This window comes from Schistocerca cancellata, chromosome 4 (genome assembly GCF_023864275.1).
Source record: "Schistocerca cancellata isolate TAMUIC-IGC-003103 chromosome 4, iqSchCanc2.1, whole genome shotgun sequence".
Taxonomy (NCBI): domain Eukaryota; kingdom Metazoa; phylum Arthropoda; class Insecta; order Orthoptera; family Acrididae; genus Schistocerca; species Schistocerca cancellata.
In genome coordinates this window covers 891,514,772-891,533,372 of record NC_064629.1, presented here as the reverse complement: position 1 = coordinate 891,533,372, position 18,601 = coordinate 891,514,772, and the positions used below count along the sequence as shown (strand labels likewise).

The following is an 18,601-nucleotide window of genomic DNA, read 5'->3' as shown; positions in this document are numbered from 1 at the left end:
TGGACGATAAATAGTTAAGACAAGAAGAGAATAAAAGCTTTCGAAATGTGGTGCTACAGAAGAATGCTGAAGATCAGGTGGGTAGATCACATAACTAATGAGGAGGTATTGAACAGAATTGGGGAGAAGAGGAGTTTGTGGCACAACTTGACAAGAAGAAGGGACAGGTTGGTAGGACATGTTCCGAGGCATCAAGGGATCACAAATTTAGCATTGGAGGGCAGCGTACAGGGTAAAATTGTAGAGGGAGACCAAGAGATGAATACACTAAACACATACAGAAGGATGTAGATTGCAGTAGGTACTGGGAGATGAAGAAGCTAGCACAGGATAGAGTAGCATGGAGAGCTGCATCAAACCAGTCTCTGGACTGATGACCACAACAACAACAACAACAACAACCACAAGAGATCAAAGACAAAAGTGAAACACATGCCTTTCAGGAATATCCTAAAAAATTATCTGTTAGAAAAGTGCCGTTTTTTACCATAAGGGATTACCTAAAATGATGTGGAAATTTTGTTGACAATTATGCTAATGATTAATAACTGCAATGAAGAGACATTTTACAATATGTTGTATAGAACAGTGGAATACAATGTATAAATGGGTAACTCAGTAAGGCAAGTAATGTATGCATTTATTTATGTGTGTATAAGATATAAAATGTAGACCGGCAATGGTAAGGAACGAGTTTCTGAAGAAGAGAAATTTGTTAACATTGCGTATAGATTTAAGTCTCAGGAAGTCGTTTCTGAAAGAATTTGTATGGAGTGTAGCCATGTATGGAAGTGAAACATGGACGATAAATAGTTAAGACAAGAAGAGAATAAAAGCTTTCGAAATGTGGTGCTACAGAAGAATGCTGAAGATCAGGTGGGTAGATCACATAACTAATGAGGAGGTATTGAACAGAATTGGGGAGAAGAATGTATGCATTTATTTATGTGTGTAATTATGTATATTTATGTACCTCTCTGTCTGTATTTTATGCATTTGTGTGTTGACATCATCCATAAAATTTACATTGTCTACAGATGGAGTAATAAATAAATAAAAAATAAAATTTAAAAAAAACTAATTGAGAAGTCATAGTGTCAGGAACCTGTGACCACAAACACATTACTTATTAATTACCAGTATCCTTAAACATTTTTGAAGATTTGCAGATTGCAGTTTTTAGCAGATCATCTTTAATTAAATCATAAGGCAGAGCTAGTCATTCTTACAAATGACAATTCTCTATTGTCCAACCAAGCAAATAAGTGTCAACAGCAAAAATAGTAAATGATGTTTTTGTTACAACTATTGAATTGTTTTAGGTAAATAGGGTAGCTGTAAACAGCTCATTAAATCTGAACTGTCAAAAAGTCCCATCTCTAACTGCTAAAATTTGTAGGCTCAGTTGCTTTTCCCATAAGAATAATTGCCAACTATGAGGACATAGAAATCAGAAATTCAACTCATTTCAGATATTTTACTCATTGATATCTTGTGGAAAGTATTTGGAGGTAACTCCTCATGTAAGGAAAATGTATTCATTGCACAAAAGAAAGTTATTAGAATTATTTAAAGTGTTCATAATATGAACATCTAACTGTATGTTGAAGAAACTATTCACTTGTATCCACAGCATATCACTACATTTATTTACTGGTGAAATTTGGTTATAGCAATCCACAGCTGTTTGAGAATAATAAAGATGTTCATAAATGAAATACTAGAAAGAAAAATGATTTGTAATTCCTCCTAGTGAATCTAACTTCGGTACAGATAGGAGTAGACTACACTGCTGTAAAACTCTTTAACAATTTGTTTATGGAAATAAAATGTCTGATCAGACAGCAGAAGTACTTGCAATATAAATTTAAATTGTTTCACCATGATATCTCTTTCTGTACCACAGAGGAGGTCTTCAACATGAATAAGTATTCATCATAAACCTGTAAATAGCCATATATTCAATTGTTTATGCAATATTTTGTCCCTTTGACACATTCCATATTGTAATATTTATAGTAAATATGATCAATGGAACATAGTACTAACCAAATTAGAAAAGCTCATTCCTTTCCCTATGACAGTAGTAGGTTTGTTCAATGAAAATGTCTTATGGCATGCTATGGCAAACCCAGAGCTTGGCATAAGACTTGGTGTGGAATTGACCCATTATTGTCATAATGCAAGGTATCATAAGACCTGATCTGAAGATGGTTTGCAGAAGAACCACAACTGGTAATCAACAAAAAATTATTCTAATCCTGGCAGTTAATAAATATGCTGGGAATATTTCTGTGTGACAATGGAGGATATGCACCTGCTTCTAGTCAATCAGTTGAAGAGATAGAATATTTTACTTTTTGTGAAAAAGGGAGATATTGCTTTTTATAAATTTATAATTGATGACTTCAGTACCAAAGTTGGAACATGCAAGGAAGGTGATTCGCTTATTGGCAAATATGGAACGCACAAAGAAATGGCAGAGGTGCGAAATTGGTTCAATTTGCAAAATGCAAGAAAACACCTATTATGAATATATTTTCTAAGAAGCATCTTAGTTGCAAATTGACTTGGATGGATCCTAACTCTAAAGTGAAAAATGAGATGGACTTTGGTTTTAGCAACAGGCCTCAAAGTGTTAAAGATGTCTCTGTGCTGAACAATACAAACAGTGACCATCAATTAATAAGGGCAGGATTTGAAATGAATACATAAGATGAAAGACTGAAATTAACTAAAGGAAAAAGAGTTTTAAATTTTAAAAACCTCAAAGAAAAGAAAGAGGAATTTCAAGAATGAATCAAGAGAAAATTAAAAGACTAACTATAAAACATAGGTATTAATAACAACAGCTGAAGAAGTGGGTGCTTGGGAAACTCTCAAAAACAACTGAAGAAGCTGACAAATAAAATGATAAGTTTGATCAATAAACGAAGAAAGGTCAGGTAAACTGTGGAGTCCTAGAAGGCTCAGTACTGGGCCCTCTCCTCTTTCTGTTCTTTATCAATGACCTCCCATTAAATCTAATACTTCTCTTGTGTTGTTAGCAGATGATACAAACTTGCTCTTCCAGTTGGACTGAGCTCTGCAATTGAAGCTCATAATTAATGATACAACAGAAAGACTGCTCTCATTGCTCCACTCCAAGAAATTACTGTGAATCAGAAGCAAGACAGCTCATATGCTCTTCTACCAATCCCAAAACCATCCTGCCTGTATGGAACCCTTATATATTGGTGCCAAACAAATTAAACTAGTCACAGAAACAAAGTTTTTGTGACTCTGATTCAACAGTTCAATACCGTGGGACCACCACAGGGTAAAAATGTTAAGCAAGCATGGTTGTCTGTGGTATGCTTTCAGAATTCTTAGACAATCATGTGATATAAACAAACTAAAAACAGTTTATCATGGGCTTGCACACTCAATAATAGCATTTGGCAGAAACAACTGAAATCATGAAAATGCCCAATGGAATCCCTATCCGATTCTATACTGAATTTGTGGCTGAGCTAGCCCCTCTTTTAACTGTAATCTGTAATAGATCTCTTGTGTAAAAAATCCAGTCTGGTAGTTTGAAGAAAGCACAGGTCACACCCATTTACAAGAAGGGTAGTACAAGTGATCCACAAAACTTTTGCCCAGTAACACTGATTTGTTGTAGAATCAAGGCACATATTTCAGACATACTTCAGACATATTTTTCTGTTTCAGACATATTGTGGTATCTGGAATAGACTGACCAATAAACCAACCAGCAGTGATTCTGAAAACATCTAACGTGCAGAACACAATTCACACTTTTCTCAAATGAAATAATGAAAGCTTAGGATCGAGGTAGTCATGTAGATGCAGTATTTCTTTATTTCCAAAATGCATTGGATAGATATGTACCTAGTAGAATAGTAGATAATGGAAAGACTCTCCTTGGTATACAGTCATGGTAAAGAAACTTCTACTGAAACAAAGAAAACCGCATAATACATATAAAACAAAGCATAGGCCTACAGATAGAGAGATGCTGAATGAAACATATTGCCACAATTTAATTTTCATACCACTGAAAATATGAGTGACATGGATATTAGTGTCAGTGGTGATGAGAAGAAACTGAAATTGTTAAAAACTGAACAAACCTCAATTGCGCAACGGAATCCCTAGCAGATGCTATACTGAATTTGCAGCTGAGTCAGTCCCTCTGTTACTATATTGTAGACACTTGAACAAATAGCAATGTCCAGTAGTTGGAAGAAAGCACAGGTCACACTCTTCTACAAGAAGAGTATGTCCAGTAGCTGTAAGAAAGAAAAGGCCACACCCATCTACAAGAAGGGTAACAGCAAGAGTGACACCCTAAAACTACTGTCTGATATCATTGACATCAGTTTGTTATAGAATCTTAGAACACATTCTGAGCTCAAACAGAATGAAGTATATTGAACAGTCTGATCTCCTCAATATCAACCATCATGGATTCCAAAAACATACATTATGTGAAACCCAACTCACACTTCTTTCACAAGACATACTGAAAGCCTTGGATCAGGGTACTCAGGTAGAAGTAGTGCTTTTCAATTTACAAAAGAGCATTTGACTCAGTTCCACGTCCATGCTTATTGTCACAAATATGATCACGTGGTTTATCAAGAAAAATTTGTGACTGGACTGAGGATTTTTTGGTAGACAGCATGCAGTAAGTTATCTGGGATGGAGAGTTACTGACAGATGTAGAAGTATCTTCAGGTGTGCCCCAGGGAATGTGTTGGGACCTTTGCTATTCATGTTGTATATTAATGACCTTGTGGACAATGTTAATAGTAACTTCAGACTTTTCGCAGATGATGCAGTTATCTATAATGAAGTACTGCCTGAAACAAGCTGCATAAATATTCAGTAAGACCTTGATATGATTCCAAAGTGGAGCAAGGATGGGCAGATTGATTCACATGTTCAGAAATATAAAACTGTGCACTTCAAAAAATGAAAAACAAGCAAAGTTTACTATGACTTAACTAACAATGAGTCACAGTTGGAATTGGTTAATTCATGCAAATGCGTGGGTGTAAGGGTTTGGAGGGATATGAAATGAAATCATCTCAAAAGCTCAGTCATGGGTAGAGCAGGTGGCAGACTTCAGTTTATTGGTAGAAAACTAGGGAAACACAATCAGACTGCAAAGGAAATTGCTTACAAACCAATTGTGTGACCCACTCTAGAATATTACTCAAATGTGTGGAATCCAAACTGATAGTGTATACTGAACAAATAGAGAGAAGGACTGCACAAATGGTCACAGATTTGTTTGACTTGTGGGAGAGTGTTACAGAGATGCTAAAGAAACTGAACTAGCAGGCTCTTGATGACAGACATAAAGTATTCCAGGAATGTCTACTTACAATGTTAAAAGAACTGGTTTTGAATGACTAACTGGTTTTGAATGATTTACTGGTTTTGAATGCTGATGCAAGGAATTTACTACAACCCTCTATGTATCACTTCCTGTTGGGATTGTGAGGATGAGATTAGATTAATTACAACACACACAGAAACATTCAAACAAACATTCTTCCTGTGTTCCATATATGAATGGAATGGGAAGAAACCTTAATTATTAGTAAAATGGGACATACCCTTTGCCTTGCACTTCACAGTGGTTTTGCAGAGTATATATGTAGATGTTGCTATACACTTCTTTGTGTGGCTTTAAAACTATGGGACTAAACATGTGGTAACGTTTGTATGAATGGGCATCACATGTCAAAACTATAGGAGAAACTGAAACAAGAAGAAACCCAGTTTATATTGCCCTATAATCTGCTAGACAATCAACACAGGCATGTATGATAATATCCTAAAACTCACAGAAATGCTTGAGATGTAACAAAATTCTAAAATAACTGCAATTTGTTGTGGGTTAAAATTTCAATAAGGGTGCAGTTGAATGCCCTGATATGCTACTGAGATCAGTGGAACAATGTGTAAGACATGAAATGGTACCATAAAATTAATTTTTTGTGTCATAGGTCTGTGCATTTTAATTTGTCATTGTTTCTACATGGCAGTTATGAGGTAAAAAGTGTCAATATTAGAAGACAATTTGTAGAAACTTGAGGAACAGGAAATGTAACATTTAATAGAGGAAGATCCTCTTATGCTGAGAATTACTTATTATTTACTGAGAGGCATCTTGCTCCAAATATTGTTTTAAGGAAATTAATTTGAAATACAATGTATGCCAAGAAATTCAATGTGAATGCAAAACATGTAAATACCACAAGAATAACCATAACCAACAGCAAGGCCGAACTAAAACTAACATTTCTCCCTTCCACCTCATCATCTGAAGATGACAGCAATGTTTAAATATATTTCATCAATGACTCCACATAGCTGGATGCCTGAAAGCAATATGTACAGCTATATCACTAGGAAACCTTAAAATCAGACAATATTCGTGATGAGTGATTCAGAAATACCTGTTAGACCATTAATGGATTAATGCTTTTCTGGAAGTAGTACAGTAAGGTAATTCATGCTAAATGGCAGGAAAGGAGTCCTCTAGTCATCAGTCTGAATAATTTTACAATACACAGTACTGTTTTCAGAGGGAAAATTTGTATGACAGTCGTTATCACTAAGTGGGATCCAGAAACATTGAGCACAGGGTGAGGCAAACCTCTTGGGCAACTCAGGGCACATGGTGAAGGTTGCTGGATCAGACAATAACAACTCAGCACACAATGTACCAAATATTTATGCAGTAGATGAGAGGTTGTAACAGTCTCTTGGTCTAATTTTTCGTTATGAAGTCATCAGATAGCTGTGCATCTTTGTCAACACAAAGTTTTTGGTAAATGTTACACACCACTGCTAGATCTATAAAGTTTTCAGAAAACAACATTTTGAATATGTGAAGTAAACTACATGAATGCAATTGTGTGAATGAATATGTGAAGTAAACTACATGAATGCAATTGTGTGAAAGTGAAAGCTGATAAGAATAAGGCTATGATTTTAATTTCTAGCCTTTGAAATATTTTACAGTTCTTGTGGTGAACATTCCAGTCTACAACAGTAACTTGTTGTCTTCATTTTAAGCTTTGTCTTTTGTAACTATCAATGGAACCCATTCAAATAAGCTGGGATGTTGATCCCACAACCCAGTCCAAATAACTGCAGGCTTTGAACATTTTCACCTCATTGTTGATGGAGCATTAAAACTTAATCTTCCCATCTTTCTTCTCTGAATACATGCCTTTGCTGATGAAATTACTTTTGATGCTGGTGCTCAAAATTAATATGTTTGTTTACACTGAGATTCCATTTTTAGACTGAGACAAATAATTTCAGCTTACATTAATTCAGCTTTCAGGAAGGCTGCTTTTCTGCCAGAATCTGTACTGGTTTCATCTTGCTCAAATACCTACTGTCTTGATTTGATGTCAGTCTTCGGTAGATGAGGTACATACATGTATTGTATTTCTTGACTTTGCAGGCATTATCACAAAGAAAAACTCACTGACATTGTGTGTAGTGTTACTCCATTTCATCTTCCACAAGCAATTTCTAAACATTGTTCTGATGTCTTCTTCCTGAATAGGATCATAGAAAGTACTCCTTCTATGGAATCATATTTTTCATGATGAATTTTATCCCAGGGGACTCTTGAATCATGTGAAAAAAAATAATAGCATTTACACCACATTTTGGCACAGTTAGTGAATGAAGGCCATTTTATATGGCAATGAGTTAAATGTGGAATTATATATTCAAATATTCCTTCACAAAGGGGTGTTGTCATCATTCAATAGACACATTGCAATAAAAGTTAGCAAATGAATTATAGATGGCTGTTGTAGTGATAGAGACCACTCCTATCATTATGACAAACTGAACTGTATGGTAAATCACACGAATGGGCTGTTGTCAGATTTTGCGCTTGCAGTAGGCATGGAAGTCCAGCACAGGATGTTCAATGCATACAGGCACTGCATTTTCACTCAGCAGTATGTTAAGGGTATACCATAAACACCTCAATTAGCAGAAACCTGTAAGTTTCAGAGTCAACTGCTATGGTGAAGGACATGTTGATGATGGCAGTCACAGCTGACTGATGGATTTCAAAAGCCTTAGCACAGTAACTCACTCACCAACTGAATGCTGGATGAAACATCTAGTGAGCAGCTGTATCAAGCAAAACCACGTACTCACTGTCTGGTGGAGAAGCCACTACCCTTCACATCTGCGTCTGCTTACCATATGTCACAATCACAGAGATTAGCAAGGGCACATACACACTGGCATTGGATGTTCAAAGGACAGAAAATGTCACTTTGTCTGGTTCACCATGCTATATGGTTCCGCATGATGATGGGAGGATATGAATGCATCAAAATCCACAGGGGTTTATGCAGCTCACTTTTTAATAGGGCACTATTCATAAAGATGGTCAGTGTATCTCATCTAGGGAATGCTCACATGGCTGCTTGAAAGCCCCTTAAGTGTCTGCCATTGAATTTCACAGACAAATGATACAGAAATTTCCTGTCTGATCATGTCCATCTGTTCATTTATGTAGCACCCTACAGGTGATCTGTTCAAAAAAATGGTTCAAATGGCTCTGAGCACTATGGGACTTAACATCTGTAGTCATCAGTGCCCTAGAACTTAGAACTACTTAAACCTAACTAACCTAAGGACATCACACACATCCATGCCCAAGGCAGGATTCAAACCTGCAACCGTAGCGGTCACGCGGTTCCAGACTGAAGAGCCTAGAACCGCATGGCCACACCGGCCGGCTAGGTGATCTGTACCTTCATCAAGACAATGTAATACCCTATCAGTCCCAAATTGTGTTAGTACAGTCAGAGGAAACACCTATGGATATGAGGATGCTCATGTGGATTCCCTAGTCATCTGAGGTAAATCCCTATCATTAAATGATCATTTTGCATCTTGCACAGAGCTCTGAGCAATTTCTGTCAGTGGTGAGGGCTGATTGAGACATACTGGTACAGGAGCTCATGCATGTAGATTGCAATACCAATAAGCCAGAAATAAAGTTTAAATCACAAAAACTCATAAAGGCTCTGGACCTAACAAGGTCCATGTCAAGTTCTATATGATTTTAAGTTAATTATCTCCGTAATTTACCACAGATCCCTAACAAGGTCCATGTCAAGTTCTATATGATTTTAAGTTAATTATCTCCATAATTTACCACAGATCCCTAACAAGGTCCATGTCAAGTTCTATATGATTTTAAGTTAATTATCTCCATAATTTACCACAGATCCTCAGTGATTTCAATAGATAAAATCTACAAAAATGTTGCAGAACTTATCAGTAGAACTACTGGCTGTGTCAAACCTTTTTTTACAGAACTGCAGAGTATATACTCAGTTCAAATAGAATAACTTACTTAGAATGTAATGACATTATCCGTGAGAACCGACATTGATTCATAAAGCATCTATCACTTGAAATGCACCTCCTATTCTTGACACATGATCTCCTAAGAGATGTGAACAAAGATATCCAGATTATTTAGTATTTCTACATTCTCAAACAGATTTCAATTCAACACCCACTATGACACCTTCACAAGAAAATATTTTTATATGAATTACAGTACCTAGATATGTTTGCCAGAATAATGAAACAGACAGAATGAAAATTCTTACACTAGATGGAAGGTCACATAGTGTCACACAGTCACTATCAGATGTGTCACAGAGACGTTTGAGCAGATCATGACTGTTCACATTTTATATTAATGATTTAGTGGGAATTATACAGTTTTAATGTCATAAGATTTTTTGCAGGTGACACAATTGCATAGAAGGAAGTATTATCTAATGTAGAATCTTATATTCAATGGAAGGTCACACACTAATACACAAGCAACATCAGTTATGTAACACAGAAGTGAGATATAGGGTCATTACTGTTGATTTTATACCAGGTGTCTCTCCTAAGAGTCACTCACAGGCTGCCCTTGCCCACCCAGACTGCTACTGCCATGCAGCACTGCTACTGAGTCATTGCTGGAGTACTGGTGATTCTTGATGTTTTACTGTCTCTTTTAATATATATTCACAAAATAAATAGCAGGCTAGATTAATTTTTCAAAATAATTTTGTTTGTAACAGGAAACAAACAGACACTTTTCATAGACAGTGGGCATTGCATGAAACATGTGATGAGCAGTACTTGTATGATGTGACTTCATCTACACATTGCAAAAGTGAAACTGCAAATACCTGCTGTAACACCAGAGAAAATGCACCAAACAACTCTTCGGAGCAACACTCTGTACATTAATGATTTAGAGCATAGTGGTAGTTGTAGTAGTAGTAGTAGTAGTAGTAGTAGCACTAGTTTATTCACCCAGAGACAAAACATATTGCATGGATTTTGTCAGAAAATATGTATAATAAAAGGTACAAGGATGTACAGTACCCTACATGATACAAGAGTGCATAGTACGAGGGTAATCCCAAAAGTAAGATCTCCTACTTTCTTGATAAGAACATAGACCTGTTTATTTCTACAATGGTTTACATCAGTTTACAGCTTGAACATTTAGCTATTTTTTGAAATAATCACCATTTCTGTCAATGGATTTTTGTGATGCTGAGGCAGTTTTTGTATGCCCATGTCATACCAGCTCGCCGCCATGCTGTTCAGAAAGTTATGAAACTCTACTTTCATCTCGTCGTCGGAGCTGAATCACTTTCCGGCCAAATGTTCTTTTAACCTAGGGAACTGGTGATAGTCACTGGGCGCCAAGTCAGCACTATAGGGTGGGTGAGTGTTTATGTTCCACTGAAACTGTTGCAGGAGAGCAACGGTTTGTCGAGTGATGTGTGGGCAAGCGTTGTCATGGAGAATGTGTACACCCTTGCACAACATTCCTCTTCTCCAGGTCTGAATTGCCCGTTTGAATTTTTCAGAGTCTCACAATACCTGTCAGCATTAATTGTGGTCCCAGCAATTCAGCTCCGATGATGAGGTGACAGAAGAGGTTCATAACTTTCTGAACAGCATGGCGGTGAGCTGGTATCACATACGCATACAAAAACTGTCACAGCGTCTACAAAAATGCATCACCAGAAATGGTGATTATGTTGAAAAATAGTTAAATGTTCAAGCTGTAAACTGATGTAAACCATTGTAGAAATAAACAGGTCTATGTACTCATAAAAAAAAATAGGAGATCTTACTTTTGGGATTATCCTCGTACCTGACCCAACATCACATTCAAAATTGCATATACAATTCTAATTGGAAAAAGTGTAAGAAAAATGTATTTCATATGGAATCCATAGTTTACATTTACATACAAACGAAATCTCAGGTGCAACACTTATGTTCAAAGCATACATTCACATCATAGCAAGCACGTGGTTAAAAGTCTTCTTTGTTGTTGTTGTTGTTGTTGTTGTGGTCTTCAGTCCTGAGACTGGTTTGATGCAGCTCTCCATGCTACTCTATCCTGTGCAAGCTTCTTCATCTCCCAGTATCTACTGCAACCTACATCCTTCTGAATCTGCTTAGTGTATTCATCTCTTGGTCTCCCTCTACGATTTTTACCCTCCACACTGCCCTCCAATGCTAAATTTGTGATCCCTTGATGCCTCAAAACATGTCCTACCAACCGATCCCTTCTTCTAGTCAAGTTGTGCCACAAACTTCTCTTCTCCCCAATCCTATTCAATACCTCCTCATTAGTTACGTGATCTACCCACCTTATCTTCAGCATTCTTCTGTAGCACCACATTTCGAAAGCTTCTATTCTCTTCTTGTCCAAACTAGTTAGCGTCCATGTTTCACTTCCATACATGGCCAGTCTTCTTGACAGATAGTAAATGAATATACTTATTTGTTACAAGTTTGTTACTGGTATTAATTTACACTGTAATGGCAGCAAGTCACTAAAAGTTTGGATACTGCTTCCTTAAATGAAGACAATTTTTTTTTTTTTTTTATTTCTCTTATCTGTGCCGGAAATCTGTTGTACAATCTAGTACATTGAATATTTGTTCATTTTTGTGCTCAAGTGTGTTTATTCTTTTTAAATGAATGCCATTGCAGATAAAAAGGAAGTTTGACCCACATCAGTTAGTTAAAAATAATAAATACCAACAAATAACACAAACTATCAAATTAACAGATGATCTAGAACAACTAATGCCTAAACTTAAAAAAAGAACCCACGAAGGAAACATGCATGGTGGACATCAGAATGTGACAAATTCCATGAAGATAGACACCAAGCATGGTTGAAGTCTCAAACACATAAAACTGAAGAAAATGCCATAAGCCTAAAAAATGAAAGAAAAAAATTCACACAAAATATTAGAAGAATCAAGAGAGGATTCCATAAAGATATTATAAACTCTATAGAAGGTAATTATCATAAAACCAACTCCAGGAACTACTGTAAAATCTTTGGGAAACAACTACAACAATATGAGGCCCCTACACTAATACTGAAAGATGAAGATGGAAGAATGACACACAGTAACAAGGAAAATGAAGAAATCATGGCAAAAGCATTTAACAAACTTCTGAATTGTGAGGAACCCAAAGAACCCTTACAAATCAACATAAATACCCCAATAAAAACCAAACCTAACAAACTAGACCCTCCAACGTTCCAAGAAGTAGAAAAATTCTTAAAGAAGAAAAAAATTATAAGGCATGTGGAGAAGATCAGGTTTTTGTTGAAATGTGGAAATATGCAAGTGATACAGTCCAGACCTTCTTACACATGGCTCTAACAAAAATTTGAGTAACAGAACAATTCCCCAAACATTGGATCACAGCTATCATCCACCCACTACACAAAAAGGGAGATAAGAGCAACCCAGACAACTACAGAGGAATCTCTCTCGCAGATTGCACATACAAAATTCTATCCAAGATCCTATATGAAAGAATCAAGGAGCAATTAGAACAGGAGTTAGGGGAATATCAGGGAGGTTTCAGACCATGGAGAAGCTGTGCAGAGTAGATAATTAGTTTAAAATTGATTATGGCATACTACAAGAAACGGAACAAATCTCTGGCAATAACATTTGTAGATTTTAAGAAGGCATATGACTGTCTCCACAGACCTTCAGTATTAAAAATTTTAAGAAATCTAGGACTCCATCCAAAACTAATTAAAATAATACAACTCACTCTAACCAACACCAAATCAAAAGTTAAGTTTAGAGGAGAAATTTCGGAACCATTCCTCATAAAAACAGGTTTAAGACAAGGTGACTGCCTATCGCCATTACTGTTCAACTGTGCACTGGAATACATAATGAGAGAATGGTACAAGGGCAATCCAAAGATGATAAGAATTGGAAGTGCAAAAGATGATATTAGCTTAAACTGCTTGGGATTCACTGATGATCTTGCTCTCCTAGCCAACACCATTCAAGAAGCCAGGCAACAAGTGAAATCACTACAAGAAATAGCAGAGAAAGTAGGTCTTAGAATATCATTTGAAAAAAAGGAGATTATGCTAACTGACCCACCACTTGCAAACAAAATTACAATAGGAGAACAGGAAATCAAAACTGTTGATAAATTTAAATATTTAGGCGAAATAATAACATACAATCTAAATGAGAAGCCATCATGGCAGAATAGAATAAAAAAACTGAACTATGCAAATTACATTACTAAAACTACATACAACAAAAAAAGCATATCTATAGAAGCAAAATTAAAACACTATAAGACAGTTACACAACCAGAAATAACGTATGCAGCTGAAACTATCTTCAAAACAACTAATACAGCAGAAATTGACAGAATACTAAAAATAGAAAGAAGGATAATTAGGACATGTATAAATAAACAGTATAAAATAACTGGACATTGGTGAATAGCTTCAAATGAAACAGTATATAAGAAAATAGAACCTGTCATGAGCACGATCAGGAAGAAATGCATCTCATTCTTTGGACATCTGATGAGAACTCCAGAAAACAGAATTAGTAAAAAAAAATACAAAAATTGTGGAATGTCAAGAGTGACATTAAATGGATCACAGAAATTAAGGAAGATATAGAAGAACTCCAAATTACAGCAGATGACCTAAAAAACAAGACAGAGAAAACCAAAATACTGCAAGAGCCGCAAACCAGACTACAAATGAAAATCAATAAAAGGAGTACAGGAAGAGTGAGCTCAGATGAAGAAAGAAAGAAAATATCTGAAAGAATGAAGAAATATTGGGCAGACAGAAGAGCAAAACACTTTTCATATAAGAATAGACTCTGATAATTATATTACCTCAATATCATATTTATTTTATTTATTTATTTATTCATCCATGGAAAAATAAATATTGTATGGATGTCGTCAGTTTACAACACATGAGCACACATTTACATTTACAATGAAACAGGTTTCTCATATTTTGTGTAGTTTTTAACTAGTCATACAGAAATTTATAATTACATAATATTTTGGTGATAATGTCATATGCTGCTAATAATCTACATCTATGTTAAATATTCTCTTACAGTATAACAACTTTTACTTACTAAAAAGGTTTTAAGCTTTTGTCTGAAAGTGAGGGGCTCATTTATTTCTTTAATTTCTTGTGGTAATTTGTTATACAGTTTTATCCCATTATAAAATATACTTTTTTGTGTCTTTGCCTTGTTCTTTCTATGTAGATGGAGGTGGTGACAAGCTCTTCTTTCATGGTCATGTATTAGGCTGTTTGTGTTGTGCATGTTGAGATTTTTCTTAATGAACATTATGTTCTGAAATGTATACTCACAAGAAACAGTTAGAATGCCTAGCTTTCTAAATAATTCTAGACAGTGGGCCCTGTTGTTGCTGTTTGTTATTATCCTTATGGCTCTTTTTTGTACTTTGAACACAGTTTGTATGTTACTGGCACTTGTTCCCCAAAACATGATCCCATAGCTGAGGACTGAGTGTAGATATCCGTAATATGTTATTTTAAGACAGGTATTATTGCATACCGGTGCAAGGATTCTAAGAGCATAGCATGCTGTGGATAATTTCTTTGCCAAAATGTTGATATGGTTTGTCCATTTCAGCTGGCTGTCTACATTCATCCCTAAGAATGTGGTACTTGTTACACATTCTAATTCATTATTATTAACTTTTATTCTAGTGGCATTGTGTTTTTTGTTCAATTGGAAGTTAATATAGTTAGTTTTCTTTACATTTAGGGTTACTTTATTTTTTAATGACCAGTTGTGGACATCACTGAGAGCCTCGTTTGCTCTTTCTGACAGTTGTGTTGGATTTTCACCTGTTATTACTATGTTGCTGTCATCAGCAAAAAGTATTTTTTCTCCACGTCTGATACTTTGTGGGAAGTCGTTAATGTATATAATAAACAATATTTGGCCTAATACACTGCCCTGTGGGATGCCTATAGTCACATTTTCTGGGTCAGACAGAAAATGTGAATATAGGCGTCCCACAGGGAAGTGTATTAGGCCCAATATTAAGTTATTGTTGAGCCAAATTGTATCCCTGTGTAACAACTTGCTTACAACTTTGTATTTTTGACTAGAGTGGTCCAATGAAGGCTATAAAAGAAATAATAATAATAATAATAATAATGGAGCAAGTTTTGAAACTGTCAATTTAACTTTTTATACTAACTACACTTTTTGTATATAGAGTCAGAGAAAAGGTAGAAGATTTAGCTGTTGAAATAACTGTTTGGAAGCTGTTAGCTAGAACTATTGGTAATTATTATAATAGCTTGTTTTTACACAGTGAAGATGGTTTTTAGGTTTGTCTTGTTATGATCTCAGAAGTTGATGCCGTGGGTAATATCAAAATGGATGCATGAAGACAAGACCATTCAGCTAAACTAATACTACATATCTGCTACGCTGCTTAATACACACAGTACTAATTACATGTGCTAAGCAAATGGAAATATTTTCCATTAACATTGGTAGTAATATCCGGTCTAATCTTATAAAAATACTATACTGGTGCAAAAGCTGTCAAGTAGTTGTTAATTTAAATGTGAGAAATTTTAAGTCACTTACTTAGTGAAACACAGAGATCTAATAACCTCTGACCATGCAATTAATAAATAGCAACTAAAGTTATTCTATACCAATACTAGCAAGGAACAACAAGTGGATGTAAAAGGCACAACTATCAAACAGGTTGTGTTGTGGTAAAGCTATGATTTATAAGTTGGATACTGGCAAACTGCAAATTTTTGACAAAAGAGATTTTTCATAAAACACTGTTCATGCCGTGTTTCTACAATACTTTTCATGTGTCTGTGATCCAAAACAGCTTGAACCACAACAGAACATCATGCATGTAAAAAGAAGGGCACTATGAATACTGATAAACTTATTTATTTCACAGGAGGGTTTTACTGAAATTTTGAAATACCTCAGCTGGCAGGTACTGGAAGAATGATTAGCTTTTGCAGATCTACTTGCTAAATTCCTTGTACCTGTTTTCAGAACAAAACTAAAATACATGGTACTACAAAAAGTATCCCTTGGCATGCACTTGAAAGTGTATTGGAGAATATAAATGAACTAGATATAGAATAAATCAAAAACATATGCTACGACTAACAATTGGTATACATTTGAACTAAAAATATAGACAACATCACTAAAAGTATAACAAGACAAATTTACATACCTTTAAGTATATCTTTGTTTCATATTTTTTGTTGCCTTGCTTGTGGAAAAAGCTTCCTGACAGTGAAGGTATATGTTCAACTGTGCTCCATACTGAGGTGTTAAATTCACAAATAAATTGTTCATCAGACAAAGAATAATCACCAAACAAATTCAGAGCAACATTCTGATCATCTTTCCAGTGAACACTTCCATTAGCATGAAATAAATTTTCTTCCAAGTACAATCTGGAATTATTAACATAAAAGAATTTGTACTGAATTAAAAGCACTGAAATGGAATTAACAGATAGTAAAAAGAGTTTATTACATAATTTACTGCCAAAATCAGGTTTTTACTAACACTGTGAACGCAACATTAAATATGAGTTGATATCATTATCTACCTTCCTGAGGCAGCAGTTGTCTTCCAGTTCTCAAAAGGAGTCAACAACTCTGACATTCCAGACACCATTACAACAGTGTCATATCTGTACGATGCTCCAAGTTTTACACTGATTGCTTCTGTAGGACTCCATTCCAAGTAAGCCAGTGATTCAAAAACTGGATCTGCAATAGTATTTCAAAATCATTTATATGTGTCATAAAACTAAACATAAAAGATTCTTGTGTTTGCTACCTGATGAGTTTTCCTAAACTAATGTGTGAACTCACTACAAACTCCCATATATATATTAAATTGTTCACAACAACTATTAAATTGCTAGAGGCACAATATGTTACCTTTTGCAGCAAAGAGGACTCCTGCATTAATTGAGCGACCGGGATATGAAAGTTTAAATTTGGCACTGTAATTTAAGAATGCAGAATTATCATAACGTGCAAATATAATGAATTTTTTTAATGGGTCTCTATTAGCATCCCATTCTATTTCCACACCAGCTTCCTTCATTGTTGGTTTGTTGAGACCTCTTAGCAGCAGGTGTATATCTCTGCTCCTGCAAAACAAAAATCAGTGGTCGAATGTGAAATAACATTCAGTTGTATCACATTTATTTACTTATTTGTTCACATTTTGTCCAATAAACCATGATTTAGCACATTGTTTGCACATATGATGTACAACAAGTCAGAGATAACAAAAGTAATTTAGAATAGCTCATACAATGTAGGCTTCCACTGCTGGCATTTCCTTCAGTTAAAACTTCTGGGGTAAGATGCCATGGTTCATGTATAAAACTGCTTCCTAACATTTACGTAGTTGCACAAAGTTACCAATTATCATTTATCTAAATATACAGAACATAACATAAAGCATACATATGAGAAAGGACACAAAAAATGTTAAAAGTTAAACTTAGAATATGATATGGAATATAAATAATCCAGGAGTAAAGATAACAACTCACTGAATAAATGAGGCATTGATTTGTCAACAGTGTAATGTAATAGGCCAATATTCAAAGAGTGAATAATACAGTACACACAGCCAGTACACATCAGGATATAGAACAATTTCATTATGTAAACATACATGTAGGATGATGTCCCAATTTTTCAACTTATAATTCTGTATAGTGATATGATAATTAGTTGACAAAAGGAAGTAAGTAAATGGAATTCTATTTACTGATGAACTTGCTGCACATAAAGTAAACAACTTTTGGTTTATGAGTTTTCAGTACAAAATGTATATGATTTAGTATTAGAGTTGCCACTGTTATAAGCAAGTAAAATATTAATTTATTTTTACTGAAAATTTGCATATGGTAATATTAATTGCTTATAATATTCATCTTACTAGGTTTATCATACAAAAACTCTGCATTTTATGAAAGTAATCACATGTCTGTGTTTCCTGTTGACCCCATCATCATATGTGATTTCATTTTTAAATGTTAATATTCACTGTAAATCACATAAATTACTGACTGTAATAATACCAAAAATACAATGTCTTGTCATAACGCTGTATAAGTGCCAGTG

General features: G+C 35.1%; 1 protein-coding gene across 1 annotated transcript in view; it reads right to left on the bottom strand.

The window, feature by feature from the left end:
- The window catches only part of LOC126185051 (uncharacterized), a 707,909-nt gene that overhangs the window by 469,198 nt on the left and 220,110 nt on the right, over window positions 1–18,601 (bottom strand). Inside the window, exons 26-28 of the mRNA XM_049927806.1 lie at window positions 17,399–17,613; window positions 17,062–17,224; window positions 16,678–16,903 (exon numbers count right to left, since the gene is read on the bottom strand). Of these exons, the coding sequence (XP_049783763.1) occupies window positions 16,678–16,903; window positions 17,062–17,224; window positions 17,399–17,613 (604 nt within the window). The remainder of the gene's footprint in view (window positions 1–16,677; window positions 16,904–17,061; window positions 17,225–17,398; window positions 17,614–18,601) is intronic.